At 40.5% G+C, this 24,281-nt stretch overlaps 1 protein-coding gene across 2 annotated transcripts in view; it reads left to right on the forward strand.

The window, feature by feature from the left end:
• The window catches only part of LOC128657315 (zinc finger protein 3 homolog), a 188,547-nt gene that overhangs the window by 27,602 nt on the left and 136,664 nt on the right, over nt 1–24,281 (forward strand). For both annotated transcript variants that reach the window (XM_053711610.1, XM_053711611.1), the window contains one exon: nt 1,399–2,494. In XM_053711610.1, coding sequence (XP_053567585.1) covers nt 1,399–2,494 — 1,096 coding nt within the window. The remainder of the gene's footprint in view (nt 1–1,398; nt 2,495–24,281) is intronic.

The raw sequence follows: 24,281 nt of genomic DNA on the forward strand, positions 1-24,281 counted from the left end.
TTAATTTATTGATAGTGTAGTGTTAGGTTTAATTGTAACTTAGGTTAGGATTTATTTTGCAGGTAATTTTGTAATTATTTTAACTATTTTAGCTATTAAATAGTTCTTAACTATTTAATAGCTATTGTACCTGGTTAAAATAAATACTAAGTTGCCTGTAAAATAAATATAAATCCTAAAATAGCTATAATATAATTATAATTTATATTGTAGCTATATTAGGATTTATTTTACAGGTAAGTATTTTAGCTTTAAATAGGAATAATTTATTTAATAAGAGTTAATTAATTTTGTTAGATTTAAATTATATTTAATTTAGGGGGGTGTTAGTGTTAGACTTAGCTTTAGGGGTTAATACATTTATTAGCATAGCGGTGAGCTCCAGTCGGCAGATTAGGGGTTAATGTTTGAAGTTAGGTGTCAGCGATGTTAGGGAGGGCAGATTAGGGGTTAATACTATTTATTATAGGGTTATTGAGGCGGATTAGGGGTTAATAACTTTATTATAATAGCGGTGCGGTCCGGTCGGCAGATTAGGGGTTAATAAGTGTAGGCAGGTGGAGGCGACGTTGTGGGGGGCAGATTAGGGGTTAATTAATATAATATAGAGGTCGGCGTTGTTAGGGGCAGCAGATTAGGGGTACATAGGGATAATATAAGTAGCGGCGGTTTACGGAGCGGCAGATTAGGGGTTAATAATAATAATATGCAGGGGTCAGCGATAGCGGGGGCGGCAGAATAGGGGTTAATAAGTGTAAGGTTAGGGGTGTTTAGACTCGGGGTACATGTTAGAGTGTTAGGTGCAGACGTAGGAAGTGTTTCCCCATAGCAAACAATGGGGCTGCGTTAGGAGCTGAACGCAGCTTTTTTGCAGGTGTTAGGTTTTATTTCAGCTCAAACAGCCCCATTGTTTTCTATGGGGGAATCGTGCACAAGCACGTTTTTGAAGCTGGCCGCGTCCGTAAGCAACTCTGGTATCGAGAGTTGCAGTGGCGGTAAATATGCCTGTACGCTCCCTTTTTGGAGCCTAACGCAGCCATTCTGTGAACTCTCAATACCAGAGGTATTTAAAAGGTGCGGCCAGAAAAAAGCCAGCGTTAGCTACGCGGGTCGTTACCGACAAAACTCTAAATCTAGGCCTTCATTTTTTTAACATTGTAATATAAAAAAATAATTTTAAATATAATAAAGTAATAGGAGTATCGTACTAGTTTTGTTTTAATGGAAACCTATTAAAATTTACAAATAAAAAAACATCTTGTGTAATTATAACCTACTTATCTAATAACATTTTATTAACTACATTATTAATATATATGTTAATTAATAAATATAACTATGTCACAACATTATTAAATATTAATTTCACAATCATTTTTTTTTTTTTTATTGTTCCAGATGAGTAAATGCTTTGTGAAGGGATGTCCAACAAAGCAGGACAAGCGCACCAGAACAACAGACATTAGTTTACATTGTTTTCCAAGATCAATAGATAGAATCAGACAATGGCTATCAGCCACAGGACAACCTTTCGATAATTTTGAGAAAATAGTTGAAAAAGTTATGATGCCAAAATCGACTGTAAATTACAGAATTTGTTCTAAACATTTTGAAAAGGAATGCTTTACAATGGTTGGATCGAGGATGAAATTAAAATCTGATGCAGTTCCATCTATTGCCATAAATCTTTCTCAAGAAAATGTCTTTGCAACAAGCTTGGATCCAATGCCGTCATGTTCTGGCATTACAACATCAGAAAGTGACAGACAAAGACAGGTGGAACCTGATTTACCTTCCTGGTACATAGATCATCAGTATAGAAGTAATATTTCAACTTCACATAGCTTGCATGAGGAACCAGCCATATCATTGCAAACTTTATCAAGTGATCATAGTCAGTCAACAGATCTTGAAGATAGTGGAACAAAGAATATAAACGTAAAAACATTGGAATTCATGACAAAACAATATCGAATAATACAACCAAACACACCATCAAAACGAAAATACAGGGATATTGTTCCTAAAATTGATTTTGACGTTATGAGAGATTTGCCAAGAATTCATAAAAATACCAAGAAAGACGTTTCTACAACTACTGCAAATCTGGTAAAAACAAATTCCGTTGGTACTTGGACCGGCAGCTATGATTTCTTCATGTCTGAGATTGCCAATTATCAAAGAATGTTTGAAGATGAGGATGCAACATTAGAAAATCAAGCTGTCTCTATGCCAATGCAAATAACTAAACAATATCGCTTATCCACATCTACCCCAATTAATGTTATTGAATCACGGATTCCGAGGGCAACAGATTTTCCCTCTAACTCACCTATCGAGGAACAAGATCATGGAGAAATATTGGATGTTCAAATCCCACTTACAAAATCAGAAGATGAACAAGAATTGGAGGAATCCAACATCTGTCTTCTTATCGATGAAAAAGGCATTTCCTATGTACCTGAATTAGCACCGTCACCATTCTCTGAAGAAGGTAATATTCACAAAGAACAACAATCCAAAAAAATAGTAGAAGAAAGAAATTTGTATTGTTTTTGAGTCATGTCTCGATTTTTCTTTTTTTTTTTTTTTTTAATGCACATATCTTAAAGTGAATGTAAATTCTGATGCTAAAGTGCCCGGTTTTTAAAAATTAGATTAAAAACAGGGGCACTTTAATTCATCAAAATTTACATTAAACACTTAATCTTGACAGCAGCTCCAGCTTCCTCCACCTGTTGCAAAGCCTCATCCTGGGTCTAAAATGAGGAATCTGGCTTCCTCTAATCATGGCGTTGAATCAGACACTGATTCCCCCAGGGGTGAAGCCGTGATTGGAGGATGAACTATTCATCATTTCTGACATCAGAAATGGCTTGCGGCGAGCAGAGGAAGCTGGAGCTGCTGTCAAGTTTAAAAGGTAAGTTGATTTTTTTTTTTTTTTTTTAACAGGAGTGAAATGTAAATTTTGATGAATTAAAGTGCCCCTGTTTTTAATCGAACTTTTAAAAACCAGGCACTTTAGCATCAAAATTTACATTCACTTTAACAAACAAATTACTCCTGAATATATTACCCTTCAGCTTGAGCTTATGACCCCTTGTAAGAAATTTTAATTTGTTATCGTTAGAACAACTGTATACTGGACTACTATAATTTAAAGTGATATGACACCCAATTTTTTTCATGATTTAGATAGAGCATGCAATTTTTAAACAACTTTCTAATTTACTCCTATTATCAATTATCAAATGTTCTTCGTTCTTTTGCTATCTTTATTTGAAAAAGCAGGAATGTAAAGGCTCGGAGCTGGCCCATTTTTGTTTCAGCACTTGGGTAGCACTTGCTGATTGGTTTGCTACATTTAGCCATCCATCAGCAAGCACTTACCAGGTGCTGAGCCTACAATGGGCCGGCTCCTAAGCTTACATCCTGCTTTTTCAAATAAAGATCTAAAGAGAACAAAGAAAAATTGATTATAGGAGTAAATTAGAAAGTTTCTTAAAATTGCGTGCTCTATCTGTATCATGAAAGAAAACAAATTGGATTTCATATCCATTTAACCCCTTAACAACCAATGACGTATGGGGTACGTCCTGCAAAAAAATGCAGTTAACGACCGACGACGTACCCCATACGTCATCGGTCTTTGAAAGCGGTGGAAACGATCCTGATCGCTTCCAGACGCTTTCATGTTATTGCAGTGATGCCTCCATAACGAGGCATCCTGCAATAACACTTCTTATCCATCCGATGCAGAGAGAGCCACTCTGTTGCCCTCTCTACATCGGACATCGATGGCCATGATCGTGATTTCCAGCAGTAAGAGGGGGCAGGGTCACCGGGGATGCGCACGGACGCGCGCACGTGCAGAGTAGCAGGTGGGAACCGCTACATTATGGAACATTTTTAAAACTAAAGTGGGAGAGAGGAGGGAGGGAATTGGTATCTACGGAATCTGGGAGAGGGTAGGGGGTTGGCCTTTGGGAGGGGGGAAGCTACACTACAGAAAAATAGGGGGGAAAAAACAAACATCTATTCTACTAGATACGACGAGTCCACAGATTTCATCCTTACTTGTGGGATATTATCCTCCTGCTAACAGGAAGTGGCAAAGAGCACCACAGAAGAGCTGTATATATAGCTCCTCCCTTCTCTCCACCCCCAGTCATTCTCTTTGCCTATACTAGTAATAGGAAGAGGTAAAGTTAAAGAGGTGTTAAGATGAGGGCTAAACAAAATAATTTTCGTTCTTTTCAAACTTCCAAGAGGGAGATTTCATCTTTCACGTTTGTCTGTAGACCAGACAAAAAGAGAGGCGTTCTTACGCTGTGTAAAAGACCTCTATACCATGGGAGTAATTTGTCCAGTTCCAAAACTAGGACATTGGTTTCGTGGTTCCCAAAAAAGAGGGAACCTTCAGACCGATTTTAGATCTCAAATGCCTAAACAAATTTCTCAGAGTCCCATCGTTCAAGATGGAGACTACACAAACAATTTTACCAATGATCCAGGAGGGTCAATATATGACCACCGTGAACCTGAGGGATGCGTATCTTCACAGTCCTATCCACAAGGATCATCATCAGTTTCTAAGGTTCGCCTTTCTGGACGAACACTATCAGTTTGTGGCCCATTCTTTCGGGTTGGCCACAGCTCCCAGAATCTTCACAAAGGTGTTAGAGTCCCTTCTGGCGGTTCTCAGGCCGCGGGGCATAGCAGTGGCGCCCTATCTGGACGATATTTTGATTCAGGCGTCAACTTGTCATCTGACCAAATCTCACACGGACATCGTGTTGGCATTTCTAAGAACTCGCGGTTGGAAAGTGAATATAGAAAAGAGTTCACTAGTTCCACTAACGAGTTCCAGACTCGGTAGACATGAAAATATTTCTGACGGAGGTCAGAAAGTCAAAGATTCTAAATACTTGCCGAGCACTTTAGTCCATTCCTTGGCCATCAGTGGCTCAGTGTATGGAAGTTATTGGATTAATGGTAGCGGCAATGGACATTGTTCCATTTGCATGCTTTCATCTCAGACCACTGCAGCTGTGCATGCTCAGACAGTGGAATGGGGTTTATGCAAATTTATCTCCTCAGATAAATCTGGATCAAGATACCAGAGACTTTCTTCTTTGGTGGTTGTCACAGGATCATCTGTCCCAGGGAATGTGCTTCCGCAGGCGAGCATGGGTCATAGTGACGACGGGCGCCAGCCTCTTGTGCTGGGGTGCAGTCTGGAATTCCCTGAAGGCTCAAGGTGTTTGGACTCAGGAGGAGTCTCTACTACCAATCAATATTCTGGAACTGAGAGCAATATTCAAGGCGCTTCAGGCGTGGCCTCAGTTGGCTGTGGCCAAATTCATAAGATTCCAGTCAGACAATATCACGACTGTATCATATATCAATCATCAAGGGGGAACAAAGAGTTCTCTAGCGATGATAGAGGTTTCAAAGATAATCCGATGGGCGGAGGCTCACTCTTGCCATCTATCAGCAATCTATATCCCAGGAGTAGAGAACTGGGAAGCAGATTTTCTAAGTCGTCAGACTTTTCATCTGGGGTAGTGGGAGCTCCATCCGGAGGTGTTTGCGTCATTGATTCATCAATGGGGCACACCGGAATTGGATCTGATGGCATCTCGTCAGAATGCCAAACTTCCTTGTTACGGGTCAAGGGATCACCAAGCTCTACTGATAGATGCTCTAGCAGTACCTTGGTCGTTCAACCTGGCTTATGTGTTTCCACCATTTCCTCTCCTGCCTCGTGTGATTGCAAGAATCAAACCGGAGAGAGCCTCGGTAATCCTAATAGCGCCTGCATGGCCACGCAGGACTTGGTATGCGGATCTAGTGGACATGTCCTCTCTGCCACCGTGGAAACTGCCATTGAGACAGGACCTTCTCATTCAAGGTCCGTTCCAACAACCAAATCTAAATTCTCTGCAGTTGACTGCCTGGAGATTGAACGCTTGATCTTATCTAAACGGGGATTCTCTGAGTCGGTCATTGATACTTTGATTCAGGCTCGCAAGCCTGTCACTAGGAAAATTTACCATAAGATATGGCGTAAATATCTTTATTGGTGTGAATCCAAGGGCTACTCCATGGAGTAGGGTTAGGATTCCTAGGATTTTGTCTTTTCTCCAAGAAGGATTGAAGAAGGGATTATCAGTTAGTTCCTTAAAGGGACAAATTTCTGCCTTGTCAATTCTACTACATAAGCGTATGGCGGATGTCCCAGACGTTCAGTCTTTTTATCAGGCTTTAATCAGAATCAAGCCTGTATTTAAACCTATTGCTCCGCCATGGAGGTTGAATTTAGTTCTTAATGTTCTTCAAGGGGTTCCATTTGAACCCATGCATTCCATAGATATTAAGCTTTTATCCTTCTTTGTGTCCTAATCCTTCTAAGAAGGAGCGTCTGTTACATAACTTGGACGTGGTTCGTGCCTTGAAGTTTTACTTACAAGCGACTAAGGATTTCCGTCAAACATCTTCTTTATTCGTTGTTTATTCTGGAAAGCGTAGGGGTCAAAAAGCTACGGCTACCTCTCTCTTTTTGGCTGAAAAGCATAATCCGCCTGGCATATGAGACTTCTGGACAGCAGCCTCCTGAAAGGGTTACGCCTCATTCTACTAGAGCTGTGGCTTCCACATGGACTTTTAAAAAACTATGCTTCTGGTGAACAGATTTGTAAGGCTGCGACTTGGTCCTCCCTTGATACTGTTTCCAAACTTTACAAATTTGATACTTTTGCTTCTTCTGAGGCTACTTTTGGGAAAAAGTTCTTCAAGCAGTGGAGCCTTCCGTTTAGGTATCTCTCTTGTCCCTCCCGTTCATCCGTGTCCTGTTGCTTTGGTATTGTATCCTACAAGTAAGGATGAATCCGTGGACTCGTATCTAGTAGAAGAAAAGGAAATTTATGCTTACCTGATAAATTGATTTCTTCTACAATACGACGATTCCACGGCCTTCCCTGTCATTTTAGATAGATTATATTTCTCCAACATAGGTGTGTCCGGTCCACGGCGTCATCCTTACTTGTGGGATATTCTCTTCCCCAACAGGAAATGGCAAAGAGCCCAGCAAAGCTGGTCATATGATCCCTCCTAGGCTCCGCCTACCCCAGTCATTCTCTTTGCCGTTGCACAGGCAACATCTCCACGGAGATGGCTAAGAGTTTTTTTGGTGTTTAAATGTAGTTTTATTCTTCAATCAAGTGTTTGTTATTTTAAAATAGTGCTGGTATGTACTATTTACTCTGAAACAGAAAAGAGAAGAAGATTTCTGTTTGTGAGAGGAAGATGATTTTAGCAGACGTTACTAAAATCGATTGCTGTTTCCACACAGGACTGTTGAGATGAAGTAACTTCAGTTGGGGGAAGCAGTTGGCAGACTTTTCTGCCTGAGGTTTGATGGCCACATTTCTAACACGACTTGGTAATGCTGGAAGGCTGTCATTTTCCCTATGGGGACCGGTAAGCCATTTTCTTAGATTAAGTAAAAGAATAAAGGCTTTATAAGGGTTTAAAAAACTGGTAGACATTTTTCTGGGCTAAAACGATTACTTGCTAAGCATATTTGACAGATTATAGCGCTTTATAAGTTATTATAATCTTGGGGATTGTTGTTAAAAAACGGCAGGCACTGTATGGACACCTTTTTCAGATGGGGGCCTTCTCTAATCATAGGCAGAGCCTCATTTTCGCGCCACTAATGCGCAGTTGTTTTTGGAAAGCAAGGCATGCAGATGCATGTGTGAGGAGCTAAGAACCACTGAAAAAGCTTATAGAAGGCGTCATTTGGTATCGTATTCCCCTCTGGGCTTGGTTGGGTCTCAGCAAAGCAGATTCCTGGGACTGTATAGGGGTTAAATGTAAAAACGGCTCCGGTTCCGTTATTTTAAGGGTTAAAGCTTCCAAATTTGGTGTGCAATACTTTTAAGGCTTTAAGACTCTGTGGCGAAATTTTGGTGAATTTTGAACAATTGCTTCATACTTTTTCGCATTTTCAGTAATAAAGTGTGTTCTGTTTAAAATTTAAAGTGACAGTAACGGTTTCATTTTAAAACGTTTTTTGTGCTTTGTTGACAAGTTTAAGCCTGTTTAACATGTCTGAACCATCAGATAAACGATGTTCTATATGTATGAATGCCAATGTGTCTCCCCATTTAAATATATGTGATAATTGTGACATGGCGTCCAAACAAAGTAGGGACAATGATGCCACAGATAATAATAGTGCCCAAGATGAGTCTTCAGATGAGGGGAGTAAGCATGGTACTGCATCACCCCCTTCTGTGTCTACACCAGTTTTGCCCACACAAGAGGCCCCTAGTACATCTAGTGCGCCAATACTTATTACTATGCAACAATTAACGGCTGTTATGGATAATTCTATTAAAAATATTTTATCTAAAATGCCTACTTATCAAAGAAAGCGCGATTGCTCTGTTTTAAACACTGAAGAGCAAGAGGACGCTGATGATAACGGTTCTGACATACCCTCACACCAATCTGAAGGGGCCAGGAGGGAGGTTTTGTCTGAGGGAGAAATTTCAGATTCAGGGAAAATTTCTCAACAAGCTGAACCTGATGTTGTAACATTTAAATTTAAATTAGAACATCTCCGCGCACTGCTTAAGGAGGTATTATCTACTCTGGATGATTGTGACAATTTGGTCATTCCAGAGAAATTATGTAAGATGGACAAGTTCCTAGAGGTTCCGGTGCCCCCCAATGTTTTTCCTATACCCAAGCGGGTGGCGGACATAGTAAACAAGGAATGGGAAAGGCCCGGCATACCTTTTGTGCCTCCCCCTATATTTAAGAAATTATTTCCTATAGTCGACCCCAGAAAGGACTTATGGCAGACAGTCCCTAAGGTCGAGGGGGCGGTCTCTACTCTAAACAAACGCACTACTATTCCCATAGAAGATAGTTGTGCTTTTAAAGATCCTATGGATAAAAAATTAGAGGGTTTGCTTAAAAGAATGTTTGTTCAGCAAGGTTACCTTCTTCAACCAATTTCATGCATTGTTCCTGTCACTACGGCAGCGTGTTTCTGGTTCGAAGAACTAGAAAAGTCGCTCGATAAGGAATCTTCGTATGAGGAGATTATGGACAGAGTTCATGCACTCAAATTGGCTAACTCTTTTATTCTAGATGCCGCTTTACAATTAGCGAGATTAGCGGCGAAAAATTCAGGGTTTGCTATCGTGGCGCGCAGAGCGCTCTGGCTAAAGTCTTGGTCAGCGGATGTGTCTTCCAAGACAAAATTGCTTAACATCCCTTTCAAGGGCAAAACACTGTTTGGTCCTGATTTGAAAGAGATTATTTCAGACATCACCGGAGGAAAGGGCCACGCCCTTCCTCAGGATAGGTCTTTTAAGGCTAGAAATAAGCCTAATTTTCGTCCCTTTCGCAGAAACGGACCAGCCTCTACTTCTATATCCTCTAAGCAAGAGGGTAATACTTCTCAACCCAAACCAGCCTGGAGACCGATGCAAGGCTGGAACAAGGGTAAGCAGGCCAAGAAGCCTGCCACTGCTACCAAAACAGCATGAAGGGATGGCCCCCGATCCGGGACCGGATCTGGTGGGGGGCAGACTTTCTCTTTTTGCTCAGGCCTGGGCAAGAGATGTTCAGTATCCTTGGGCACTAGAAATAGTTTCTCAAGGTTATCTCCTGGAATTCAAGGAACTACCCCCAAGGGGAAGGTTCCACCGGTCTCAATTATCTTCAAACCAAATAAAAAGACAGGCATTCTTACATTGTGTAGAAGACCTGTTAAAGAAGGGAGTAATTCATCCAGTTCCAATAAGAGAACAAGGGATGGGGTTTTACTCCAACCTGTTCATAGTTCCCAAAAAAGAGGGAACATCCAGACCAATTCTAGATCTCAAAATCCTTATGACCACGGTGGATTTAAAGGATGCGTGCCTCCATATTCCTATCCACAAGGAACATCATCAGTTCCTAAGGTTCGCTTTTCTAGACAAGCATTACCAGTTTGTGGCACTTCCATTCGGATTAGCCACTGCTCCGAGAATTTTCACAAAGGTACTAGGGTCCCTTCTAGCGGTTCTAAGACCAAGGGGCATTGCAGTAGTACCGTACTTGGACGACATCCTGATTCAAGCGTCGTCTCTGTCAAAAACAAAGGCTCATACGGACATCGTCCTAGCCTTTCTCAGATCTCGTGAATGGAAAGTGAACTTAGAAAAAAGTTCTCTTTCCCCGTCAACAAGAGTTCCCTTCTTGGGAACAATAATAGACTCCTTAGAAATGAGGATTTTTCTGACAGAGGTCAGAAAATCAAAACTTCTAAGCTCTTGTCAAGTTCTTCATTCTGTTCTTCGTCCTTCCATAGCGCAGTGCATGGAAGTAATAGGATTGATGGTTGCAGCAATGGACATAGTTCCTTTTGCACGAATTCATCTAAGACCATTACAACTGTGCATGCTCAGACAGTGGAATGGGGATTATACAGACTTGTCTCCGACGATTCAAGTAGATCAAAGGACCAGAGATTCACTCCGTTGGTGGCTAATCCTGGACAACCTGTCACAGGGAATGAGCTTCCGCAGACCAGAGTGGGTCATTGTCACGACCGACGCCAGTCTGGTGGGCTGGGGCGCGGTCTGGGAACCCCTGAAAGCTCAGGGTCTATGGTTTCGGGAAGAATCTCTTCTCCCGATAAACATTCTGGAACTGAGAGCGATATTCAATGCTCTCAAAGCTTGGCCTCATCTAGCAAAGGCCAAATTCATAAGGTTTCAATCAGACAACATAACGACAGTTGCATATATCAACCATCAGGGGGGAACAAGGAGTTCCCTGGCGATGGAGGAAGTAACCAAGATAATTCAATGGGCGGAGGATCACTCCTGCCACTTGTCTGCAATCCACATCCCAGGAGTGGAAAATTGGGAAGCGGATTTTCTGAGTCGTCAGACATTCCATCCGGGGGAGTGGGAACTCCACCCGGAAATCTTTGCCCAAATAACTCAATTATGGGGCATTCCAGACATGGATCTGATGGCGTCTCGTCAGAGCTTCAAGGTTCCTTGTTACGGGTCCAGATCCAGGGATCCCAAGGCGACTCTAGTAGATGCACTAGTAGCACCTTGGACCTTCAACCTAGCTTATGTTTTCCCTCCGTTTCCTCTCATTTCCAGGCTGGTAGCCAGGATCAACCAGGAGAGGGCTTCGGTGATCTTGATAGCTCCTGCGTGGCCACGCAGGACTTGGTATGCAGACCTGGTGAATATGTCATCGGCTCCACCATGGAAGCTACCTTTGAGACAGGACCTTCTTGTTCAAGGTCCATTCGAACATCCGAATCTGGTTTCTCTCCAACTGATTGCTTGGAGATTGAACGCTTGATTTTATCAAAGCGTGGGTTTTCAGATTCTGTAATAGATACTCTGATTCAGGCTAGAAAGCCTGTAACTAGTAAAATTTACCATAAGATATGGAAAAAATATATCTGTTGGTGTGAATCTAAAGGATTCCCATGGAACAAGATAAAAATTCCTAGGATTTTATCCTTTCTACAAGAGGGTTTGGAGAAGGGATTATCTGCAAGTTCCCTGAAGGGACAGATTTCTGCGTTATCTGTTTTACTTCACAAGAGGCTGGCAGCTGTGCCAGACGTTCAAGCGTTTGTTCAGGCTCTGGTTAGAATCAAGCCTGTTTACAGACCTTTGACTCCTCCCTGGAGTCTTAATCTAGTTCTTTCAGTTCTTCAAGGGGTTCCGTTTGAACCCTTACATTCCGTAGATATTAAGTTATTATCTTGGAAAGTTTTGTTTTTGGTTGCAATTTCTTCTGCTAGAAGAGTTTCTGAGTTATCTGCTCTGCAGTGTTCTCCGCCCTATCTGGTGTTCCATGCAGATAAGGTGGTTTTGCGTACTAAGCCTGGTTTTCTTCCGAAAGTTGTTTCCAACAAGAATATTAACCAGGAGATAGTTGTACCTTCTTTGTGCCCGAACCCAGTTTCAAAGAAGGAAAGTTTGTTACACAATTTGGACGTAGTCCGTGCTCTAAAATTCTATTTAGAGGCCACTAAAGATTTCAGACAAACTTCTTCTTTGTTTGTTGTTTATTCTGGTAAAAGGAGAGGTCAAAAAGCAACTTCTACCTCTCTTTCTTTTTGGCTTAAAGTGAAGGTAAAGTTTCATATATTAGATTATATCCCCTGTAAATACTATACAATTAAATAGGACTTTAAGTCATGAATTTTTTATAATCGCTATATTTATTTTGTTTTTACCGTTTCTTTATCCGATTCTTAACACTGTTAAAACAACCCGTTTTTATTTATTTTTTTCTAAGCCCGGTCACGTTTTTTTACAAGCCAATTGAAACATTGGCCGTTAGGCGGCCGTCATATTACGTCACCGCATTAATGGAGTCTCTGCGCATGCGTTGCCTTCACTTTCTCTCTGTTATGATCAACGCTCGTTCCAGTTTTCTGTCACGCAGGCGCAAATCGAATGTACCGCGAAGTGTGCGCATGTGCAAGTTGTCAGACAATCAGGGAACGCGCTTTTGAAGTACGTACAGAGCGGGTGGGACCGCTCTGTACGTAATATAGTGAAAAACCAGGAAATCAATGCAGGGAGGAGCTAAGACCGGCAGAGAACGTGAATATAAACTGTTTAAAATACAATAATATATATACAAATCCAAAAAAATAAATAAGCGATCATAGTATATAATAGATGAGTAATAGAATCCAGTTTACAAAACCGCAAAACTTTACCTTCACTTTAAAAGCATTATCCGTTTGGCTTATGAGACTGCCGGACGGCAGCCTCCTGAAAGAATCACAGCTCACTCCACTAGGGCTGTGGCTTCCACATGGGCCTTCAAGAACGAGGCTTCTGTTGACCAGATATGTAAGGCAGCGACTTGGTCTTCACTGCACACTTTTGCCAAATTTTACAAATTTGATACTTTTGCTTCTTCAGAGGCTATTTTTGGGAGAAAGGTTTTGCAAGCCATGGTGCCTTCCATTTAGGTGACCTGATTTGCTCCCTCCCTTCATCCGTGTCCTAAAGCTTTGGTATTGGTTCCCACAAGTAAGGATGACGCCGTGGACCGGACACACCTATGTTGGAGAAAACAGAATTTATGCTTACCTGATAAATTACTTTCTCCAACGGTGTGTCCGGTCCACGGCCCGCCCTGGTTTTTTTAATCAGGTCTGATGAGTTATTTTCTCTAACTACAGTCACCACGGTATCATATGGTTTCTCCTATGCATATTTCCTCCTGTACGTCGGTCGAATGACTGGGGTAGGCGGAGCCTAGGAGGGATCATATGACCAGCTTTGCTGGGCTCTTTGCCATTTCCTGTTGGGGAAGAGAATATCCCACAAGTAAGGATGACGCCGTGGACCGGACACACCGTTGGAGAAAGTAATTTATCAGGTAAGCATAAATTCTGTTTTTTGTTTTTCAAAACTTCAGTCACTTCTGCACCTTTTAGCTTTTCTTTTCTCTTCCTATACCTTCGGTTGAATGACTGGGGGTGGAGAGAAGGGAGGAGCTATATAGACAGCTCTGCTGTGGTGCTCTTTGCCACTTCCTGTTAGCAGAAGGATAATATCCCACAAGTAAGGATGAATCCGTGGACTCGTCGTAGAAGAAATCAATTTATCAGGTAAGCATAAATTTCCTTTTTATTGTAAACTGGGTACTGGCAGACAGCTGCCAGTACCCAAGATGGCGCAAATAAGGAAGGGGGGAGGGTTAGAGAGCTGTTTGGGGGTGGGGGGATCAGGGAGGTTGGGGGCTAAGGGGGATCCTACACAGCAGAATATGGCTTTTAAAATAAAATAAAACAAAACTTTTATTTTAGTACTGGCAGACTTTATGCCAGTACTTAAGATGGCAGGGACAATTGTGGGGTGGGGGAGGAAATGGAGGGATCAGGGGGTGTGATGTGTCAGGTTGGAGGCTGATCTCTACACTAAAGCTAAAATTAACCCTGCAAGCTCCCTACAAGCTACCTAATTAACCCCTTCACTGCTAGACATAATGCACGTGTGATGCGCAGCAGCATTTAGCGGCCTTCTAATTACCAAAATGCAACACCAAAGCCATATATTTCTGCTATTTCTGAACAAAGGGGATCCCAGAGAAGCATTTACAACCATTTGTGCCATAATTGCACAAGCTGTTTGTAAATAATTTCAGTGAGAAACCTAAAGTTTGTAAAAAAAGTGAACGATTTTCTTTTATTTGATCGCATTTGGCGGTGAAATGGTGGCATAAAATATACCAAAATGGGCCTAGATCAATGCGTTGGGTTGTCTACTACACTACACTAAAGCTAAAATTAACCCTACAAGCTCCCTAATTAACCTCTTCACTGCTGGGCATAATACACGTGTGGTGCGCAGCGGCATTTAGCGGCCTTCTAATTACCAAAAAGCAACGCCAAAGCCATATATGTCTGCTATTCCTGAACAAAGGGGATCCCAGAGACGCATTTACAAACATTTATGCCATAATTGCACACATTGTTTGTAAATAATTTCAGTGAGAAACCTAAAGTTTGTGAAAAAGTGAACGATTTTTTTTTTATTTGATAGCATTTGGCAGGGAAATGCTGGCATTAAATATACCAAAATGGGCCTAGATCAATACTTTAGGATGTTTTCTAAAAAAAAAAATATACATGTCAAGGGATATTCGGGGATTCCTGAAAGATATGTAACTATCGCTAATTTTGAAGAAAGGGGTTTGGAAATAGCTAAGTACTACTTGCCCTATAACTTTCAAAGAACATGTAAACTTTGGGTGTTTCTAAATTCAGGACAAAATTTAGAAACTATTTAGCATGGGTGTTTTTTGGTGGTTGTAGATGTGTAACAGATTTTGGGGTCAAAGTTAGAAAGTGTGTGGGTTTTTTTTCCCATTTTTTCCTCATATTTTATAAAAAAAAATTATAGTAAATTATAAGATATGATGAAAATAATGGTATCTTTAGAAAGTCTATTTAATGACGAGAAAAATTACAGCTAAACACAAACACCGCAGAAATGTAAAAATAGCCTTGGTCCCAAACGGACAGAAAATGGAAAAGTGCTGTGGTCCTTAAGGGATTAAACGTGTCAGGTCCTGATATATAAAAGTAAAATGGTAATTGCAAATGACAGACTAGCAGAGGCTAACACAGCTGTGCGTGACGGGGCGCTGACTAGAAGCATGCAACATATAACGGGTGTCATGATAATGTCATGTTTAGATAAATGCTCAGAAAGTGCTTTGTAAAATACTTTGAGGATCAGTTGTTGCTAATTGTGGGCCAGATTACAAGTGGAGCACTTATTAACGCTCCCGCTCAAGTGTTTATGGCACTAGAAGAAAGCTTTTTGCTCACGTCGGGTTGCACTTGTATTATAAGTTGAAAGTAAACTGTTTTCACTTGTGTGCTAACCCGCTTAGCGCAAAAAGCCAAAGTTAGAATATTGTGTGCGCATTCACGTATTCTCCCATAGAAGTCAATAGAGAGAAAAAGTTGGGTTAAAAAATTAACACTACACTCTAGTGCAAAGCCGATCGCATATTTTTTTTTTCAAATTCTTTTTATTAAAGAAGCACAGGTACAAATAATCAAGTACATACATTGACATGCAGAGTCACCACGGCAACATCAATAATATCATGTAGTGAGTATAACATGTAAAATATCAATGCAATATCGGTAGTGGAACTGTTGCTCTCAGATACAATAAGTAATGGGAAATTCTTTTCATAGAGCATAGTACAAGTGTATTCCATAGAATTGGCAATAACGCCTCGTTTTAATATGAGATAATCCCTGCAGTGAGAGTTAATATATTGCACCTGCACTTCTTAGTTTTAAATGTTAACTATACAAATCTTAACTAACAACACAAAACAAAACTACAAAGAAGGACATCTATACTACCCATATAAGCTAAACTAAAATATCAATGCACCCCAGTTAGAGACGTATGGGGAATGACCCAATATGGAGAGTGTGGCTGCCTTTGCACTGCCTGCACATAATGATTTAATAAATTCGTGGTAAGTATGAGTGTGATATGGGTAGGCTGCTTACAGTGATCAGGTGCGTCTGGCTATATTTCAAAGCAGAAGTTTAATTAAGGTACAGCTAGCCTTTATGAATCATGGTGTGAAATTATGTTTTCTAATAGATGTAGGAGACTCAATTTTTGTTAAAATAAAATGCAAGAAAATGAAATAGAAAAACCCAGTATGACCAGAAGTCTGGGGCCAAAAATAAACCGCACAGTCAAACATTCAAGATAACCTTAGGGAGGTGACAATTTGTGCCGCCACAATTAAAATTGCGTTGATGGGTGCAAGCAAACATGATACTGTTCTAACTTGAGGGTGAATGAATCCTAGAGAGACGTGGGGTAAATGGAATATACAGTTATACACTTAATTCCCCCATAAAGGTTTACAATACGTTGATGTGGTTTTGCAGAGTACAGGAGCAATGTAAGAAGATTAGAGGGCATGAGGATAAACACATTATACCTGTAGGAATATACCAATTTAAGATGTCTTCTGTATGACGCTCCTAAAATGAAGCCTGAATCTATATAAGTAAATTCTGTCTATGCATACAGCGGTAGGAGTAGATATACTAAGTCTTTTCTAAGCCATGGGGGGAGGGCTATTGTGTCTCATTTTGATAACATAAAACAGTAGACAGACAAAACATCACAAACAAAAAAACAAACAAACAAACAAACATGCAATTTAACACAGGACAAACCGAACAACAGAAACCTGTTAAAAGTGTGATTCACGTATACAATGTGAGCAGTTTTGCAGAAACGGGGCTGATTTAGAATATGAGTGAGAAGAGGCTGAACCATTGAGCATATCTAGCTCATATGTGTAAGATGAGTATGTGAGGGTGGTAGTAGAATGAGGAGATTTAGAAGAAAGATCAAGCAATAGCAGAGTGAACCTACCACAGTAAGAAGATGTGGGATGTTTAGGTGTGACCCAATAATGTCTCTTATTTTAAGTAAATCTAATGGGGTGCCCCAAGACTAATTGTGTCTCAAATATTACTATGCAAAATCTGTAAGCTAGAGTCAGAGGCGACGCTTGTAAGTCAGTGTAGGGCATTTCGTCGTGAGGGAGCATGAGCTCAGCGTGAATCACCTTCTGAGGTTGTGTGCTACAAATGGCACCAGTCTGATTGTATTGTGTAACATATAAAATGTGTTAAAGCAGCACACAAGATGAGTGGTTAGTATCGCAAGAAATATAAACACTATCCAAATCGCCATGTCTTAAGGTATAAGCACGTCAGGAAAGGACTGCACATCTAACTTAACCAACCCCTATGCGGACTATGTGCAAGCAGAGTTCAGGAAGGCTTGGCATTTTTTTAAGTGATAGTGCGTGATGCGCAAGCCCTGCTGGGTATAGACCTGTCAGCGACATTAATTTGTGCAAGAATAAGAACGTCTGATGTAGTCTCGGAAGCAATGAGGCAAAGTCCACAGCTGATGGTACACTCAGGTTTCGCCAATAACAGTTCAGCAACGATAAGCAGGGGTCCGTGATCTGGATAAGGTCCAAATATAGAGCTGCACTCTGTTTGGTTTCCAAAGTCTTAGTAGCGCTATTAGGAAGCATGGCTTCATGGGGCGTAGGCAAGTTGATGATGATAGCGCAATCCCCGATGTACTCTTGAGGAGTTAAACACTGTTTTGGCCCCACATATCTCGAGTCCGGCTTATAATCCTGGGGGGCATTCTTTGATTCAGTTGCGGCCGGGTTTTCAGCTTGGGGAGCGTCAAAAAAAGGTATCTCAGGGACGCCCATACCTAGGAGTTCTTGATGTTTACCGCTGTTCTCAGCGGCGCTGTATAGAACGGGTAGATTCCGTGCCAGCTCCACAATTTCTGCGCCAGATTCTGGTCCTCTATTGGTATGAGAGTCTTGCAATATGCTTTCCAATGATAATAGCAAGTTATCAAACAGTGGTAAGAGAAGTGCAGAAATGTCCTTGATAACATGCGCCATCTTGTCTTTATGATGCGTTGCAGAGTAGAAGCCTAACGGCTTTAAAATTCTTATCCGACTTCTCGGTGGCCCGGTGATGAAATGTCCCGATCCACAATAGGTCCTGGGCACCTAAACTGCCAATGGAGAGAAGGATGGCAAAAGATGTAGCCACAATTGTGCTAAAGAGTAGAGAGTGTGCTTGGAGCTCTATAAAGCTGTGGCCATCTTAACACGCCGCCAACCGGAAGTCTCGCCGATCGCATATTTAAGGTATTTATAAGGTTTACATACCCTGGCAGAATTTGATTTATTGGCCCTTTTTCAGAGAATATGAATGATAACACAAAAACGTTTCTTTCACTCATGGTTAGTGTTTGGCTGAAGCCATTTATTATCAATCAACTGTGTTTACCCTTTTTAAATCATAATGACAACAGAAACCACCCAAATGACCCTGATCAAAAGTTTACATACCCTGGTGATGTTGGCCTGATAACATGCACACAAGTTGACAAAAGAGTTTGAATGGCTTTTAAAGGTAACCATCCTCACCTGTGATCTGTTTGCTTGTAATTAGTGTGTGTGTATAAAAGGTCAATGAGTTTCTGGACTCCTTACAGACCCTTGCATCTTTCATCCAGTGCTGCACTGACATTTCTGGATTCTGAGTCATGGGGAAAGCAAAATAATTTTCAAAGGAACTGTGGGGAAAACAAAAGAATTGAACTGTATAAAACAGGAAATGGATATAAAAAGATATCCAAGGAATTGAGAATGCAAATCAGCAGTTTTCAAACTCTAATCAAGAAGTGGAAAATGAGGGGTTCTGTTTGATAACATACTGCATTCATCTTGCCATCAATTCTGACCAAATTTCCTGTGCCTTTTGTAGCTCACACATCCCCAAAACATCAGCGATCTACCTCCGTGTTTCACAGTAGGAATGGTGTACCTTTCATCATAGGCCTTGTTGACTCCTCTCCAAATGTAGCGTTTATGGTTGTGACCGAAAAGCTCAACTTTGGTCTCATCACTCCAAATGACTTTGTGCCAGAAGGTTTGAGGCCCCAAGGCAGAACATTATGCGATCTGCGCTCTTATCACAGAAATTGTAGGGTCTCTGCAGAAAGAACGTCAGTGGCAGTTAAAAACGTTTTTGCCTGCACTTTTAATTTCTGCCTGCAGGTGTCACTGTTTGGTTCTATCTCAATGTAAGTATTTTCTATGTTCCTCTCTTTTCAATTTCCTTCCACTTCCTGAACTCCAGTGCGGTAAAGGGTAAAAGCACATTGCAGAAAAGGTAAGTCAGGGCTTAGCAAATGTATTCTAGGAGTGTAGGAGCCAACCAATACTTAGATTTTTTTTTGTTCTTTAATAAGTGTATGTGTATGTTGTGTGTGTTTGTTTGTGTGTATATATATATATATATATATATATGTTGTGTGTGTGTGTGTGTGTGTGTGTGTGTGTGTGTGTATATATATATATATATATATATATATGTTGTGTGTGTGTGTGTGTGTGTGTATATATATATATATATATATGTTGTGTGTGTGTGTGTGTGTGTGTATATATATATATATATATATATATGTTGTGTGTGTGTGTGTGTATATATATATATATATATATGTTGTGTATATGTATATATATATATATGTGTATATGTGTGTGTGAAAGAATTTTTTGTTGTTGCTTTTTTAAGATCTCTTTATTTGAATCAACTGAGGTTGTAATAAATAAATAATATACAGTGTGTATGTAATATAAATATCAATTATATACAGGTAGCCCTCAGTTTACGCCGGGGTTAGGTTCCAGGAGGAATGGTTGTAAATCGAAACCGTTGTAAATTGAAACCCAGTTTATAATGTAAACTTGTCATAAGTAACACCTAATACATTATTTTTAAAGCTTTGAAATTAACGTTAAATGCTAAACAGCATTATAAACCTAATAATATAGATTGTATCATCAAACTAAGTTTAATGAATATAAAACATTTGCTAACAGCACCTAATTAAATAATCGTACAACAGACTGCATCATCATCAAATTAAGTTTAATAAACAAACGTTTTTTTACTTGCATTTTTCTGCAAACAGTTCTCTGCATTGTTAGCATGTTAGATAATATTGGGTCTGCATCTATTCTATGCATTTCAATCTGCAGTGATTAATAAGCAGTTAGGCACCCTCACCTCAAGCTGCTGGACAGGCAGATAATAGGGAAGTGGCTGCTAAAACTTGTTGCTCGATAGCTAATGTCTGCTCTGTGTACACAGATCAATTTCAGGCTGTTAAGTTGCATATCTTTGCTGCAAAACAAACGGACAGCTCCACCTTCTGGCTATTTTAATTAGTGCACTTTTCTTTCCAAAGCTTTTCAATAGCAGTCACATGACTGGGAAAAAAAGGTTGTTATTCTGAAACGGCGCAAATTGAACCGGCGTAAACCGAGGGCCACCTTGTATATGTATATGTGTGTGTGTGTGTATATATATATATATATATATATATATATATATATATATATATATATATATATACACTAATTTCTAAGTGCCATCCTTTAGGAAGCATATATTGTACATCAGCAGTATAAGCATGGAGCAGCAGCTGCTCCAAAATGAGCATATAGACTCCAGCAGTACAGTAGAGCAGGTTCCCAGGCAGACTGACACTGTGGGAACGTTCAGCAGACATCAGCGAGGCTGTACATGAACCTGTCCTCATGCACACCGAGTAAGGGCAACAGACAGCAACACTGTCTCTTTAGAGACACTGCAGAAAAATTTTCACTAAACAAATTCTCATCGCAGAAAATGAAAAAAAGTTCTGCCTCTGGGGTTTGAGGCTTGTCCCTGTGCTGTTTGGCATATTGTAAGCGGGATACTTTGTGATGTTTGCGTAGTAATGGCTTTCTTCTGGCTACTTGACCATGCAGCCCATCTTTCTTCAAGTGCCTCCTTATTGTACATCTTGAAACAGCCACACCACATGTTTTCAGAGAGTCCTGTATTTCACCTGAAGTTATTTGTGGGTTTGTTTTTGGATCCCGAACAATATTTGTGGCTAAAATTTTAGTTGGTCTACCTGGCCGTGGTTTGGTTTCAACAGAACCCCTCATTTTCCACTTCTTGATTATAGTTTTGAACACTGCTGATTTGCATTCTCAATTCCTTGGATATCTTTTTATATCCGTTTCCTGTTTTATACAGTTCAACTACCTTTTCCCGCAGATCCTTTGACAATTCTTTTGCTTTCCCCATGACACAGAATCAAGAATTGTCAGTGCAGCACTGGATGAAAGATGCAAGGGTCTGTCAGGAGTCCAGAAACTCATTGACCTTTTATACACACACACTAATTACAAGAAAACAGATCACAGGTGAGGATGGTTACCTTTTAATAGCCATTCAAACTCCTTTGTGTCAACTTGTGTGCATGTTATCAGGCCAAAATCACCAGGGTATGTAAACTTTTGATCAGGGTTATTTGGATAGTTTCTGTTGTCATTATGATTTAAAAACAAATAAACAAAGTTGATTGATAATAAATGGCTTCAGCCAAACACTAACCATGAGTGAAAAAAAAGTTTATTTTACAAGATATGACGAGTCCACGGATTTCATCCTTACTTGTGGGATTTAACCTCCTGCTAGCAGGAAGTGGCAAAGAGCACCACAGCAGAGCTGTATATATAGCTCCTCCCTTCCCCTCCCCCCCAGTCATTCTCTTTGCCTGTGTTAGTGATAGGAAGAGGTAAAGTAAGGTGTTAGTTTAGATTCTTCAATCAAGAAGTTTTTTATTTTTAAATGGTGCCAGTGAGTACTATTTTTCTCAGGGAGAAATCGTCAGTCTGGAGCTTCCCAAGAGTAATGGAGACATTTTTTTTCTGCCCTGATGTTGATGATCTTAGCAAACATTTTCTAAGATCCATACTTGTTCCCACAGAGCTTCTGAAGGTAGTGTAAGAAAAATCTTCAGTGTGGAGAACGGTGTCATGCTACAAGCAGCATTGAGGTAGGTTCAGTCCTTTGTTTTTGGGGAGACTTGATACATCAGAACAGGCTGACATTATTCCCTACCTGGGAAGGGGTAATCAATAGGCACTATATGTATAATAGTGGACCTTGAATTCCCTTTTTCTCTTGCAAGGTGTATCCAGTCCATGGATTCATCCTTACTTGTGGGATATTCTCATTCCCTACAGGAAGTGGCAAAGAGAGCACACAGCAAAGCTGTCCATATAGCTCCCCCTCTAGCTCCGCCCCTCAGTCATTCTCTTTGCCGCTCTAACAGATAGGGCATCTCCACGGGAGGCTAAAGTGAATGTGGTGTTAGATTTGTAGTTTTATATCTTCAATCAAAAGTTTGTTATTTTTAAATAGTACCGGTTTGTGCTATTTACTCTCTGGCAGAAATGTGATGAAGAATTCTGCTGAGAGGAAAATGATTTTAGCATGTTGTAACTAAAATCCATTGCTGTTCCCACACAGGACTGAGGAGTACCAGAAAACTTCAGTTGGGGGGAACAGTTTGCAGGCTTAACTGCTTTGAGGTATGTTTCAGTCATATTTTTTCTAGTCAAGACAAGATAATGCTAGAAGACTGACAAGAAGGGTAAGCCATGTTTTGAGACTTAGTATAGAACTAGAGGCTTATTTAAGAGGGCTCAATAGACTGGTTATCACTTTGGCAGGGCAATCGATTATTTTAATTAACAAAATACTCATTATTGACACTTTTAAAGCACTTTTGATGTGTTTATTCGGGGTTTTATTCCACATGGCATTATTTTTAGTCGCCTAAATTGGGTTCTGAAGGCCCCACAGCTCCGGAGTGGAGTGGGAGGGGCCTAATTTTGCGCCTCAGTTGCGCAGTTTATTCTGACAGATTCTTTGCATGCTGCTTCACATGGGTCCAGAGACTGCTTAGAGGACTTCAAGAGGCTTGCTTTTCTCAAATCCAATCCTTAAGGGAAGGTAGGGCTGCTGTGGCAAGGTGCTGTAGTTTATTAACCGGTTGTTTGCTTTAGGCGGCTCAGGTTTGGGTATTAAAGGGCTAATCAGGCTGAAACTTGCTGTGCAATCATATCGAAGCATTAGGCACATACTGTGAAAATTTCAAGAGATTTGGTTCAATTTTCACCGTTTTGTAAAATTGTGTGCGCTTTTTATTTCTTAAAGGCACAGTACCATTTATTGCAAATTGTGTTTTTACTTGATATGTCTTTCCACCGTTTCCCCTTCTCCCTCGGCTGATAGCCAGAATCAAACAGAAGGCTTCGGTAATTCTGATAGCGCCTGCGTGGCCACGCAGGACTTGGTATGCAGACCTAGTGGACATGTCATCTGTCCCACCATGGACACTGCCAACAAGGCAGGATCTTCTAATACAGGGTCCATTCAAGCATCCAAATCTAGTTTCTCTGCAGCTGACTGCTTGGAGATTGAACGCTTAATTCTATCCAAGCTTGGGTTCTCTGAATCAGTCATAGATACTCTGATCCAGGCTAGAAAGCCTGTCACCAGGAAAATTTACCATAAGATATGGCGGAAATATATTTTTTGGTGTGAATCCAAGGGTTACTCGTGGAGTAAGATTAGGATTCCAAGGATATTGTCTTTTCTCCAAGAAGGATTGGAGAAAGGTTTGTCAGCTAGTTCCTTAAAGGGACAGATATCCGCTCTGTCTATCCTTTTACACAAGCGTCTGGCAGAAGTACCAGACGTTCAAGCGTTTGCACAGGCTTTAGTCAGAATCAAGCCTGTCTATAGACCTGTGGCTCCTCCATGGAGTCTAAATTTGGTTCTTTCAGTTTTTCAAGGGGTTCCGTTTGAACCTTTACATTCCATAGATATTAAGTTATTATCTTGGAAAGTTTTGTTTTTGGTAGCTATATCTTCTGCTTGAAGAGTTTCAGAATTGTCTGCTTTGCAGTGTAATTCACCCTATCTGGTGTTCCATGCAGATAAGGTAGTTTTGCGTACCAAACCTGGTTTTCTTCCTAAAGTTGTTTCTAATAAGAATATTAACCAGGAAATCATTGTTCCTTCCCTGTGTCCTAATCCAGCTTCTAAGAAGGAACGGCTTTTACACAATCTTGATGTGGTTCGTGCTTTGAAATTCTATTTACAAGCAACTAAAGATTTCAGACATACATCATCCTTGTTTGTCGTTTATCCTGGTAAGAGGAAAGGTCAGAAAGCGACTACTACCTCTCTTTCCTTC

The sequence above is a fragment of the Bombina bombina genome, chromosome 4 (genome assembly GCF_027579735.1).
Source record: "Bombina bombina isolate aBomBom1 chromosome 4, aBomBom1.pri, whole genome shotgun sequence".
In the NCBI taxonomy this organism is placed as follows: domain Eukaryota; kingdom Metazoa; phylum Chordata; class Amphibia; order Anura; family Bombinatoridae; genus Bombina; species Bombina bombina.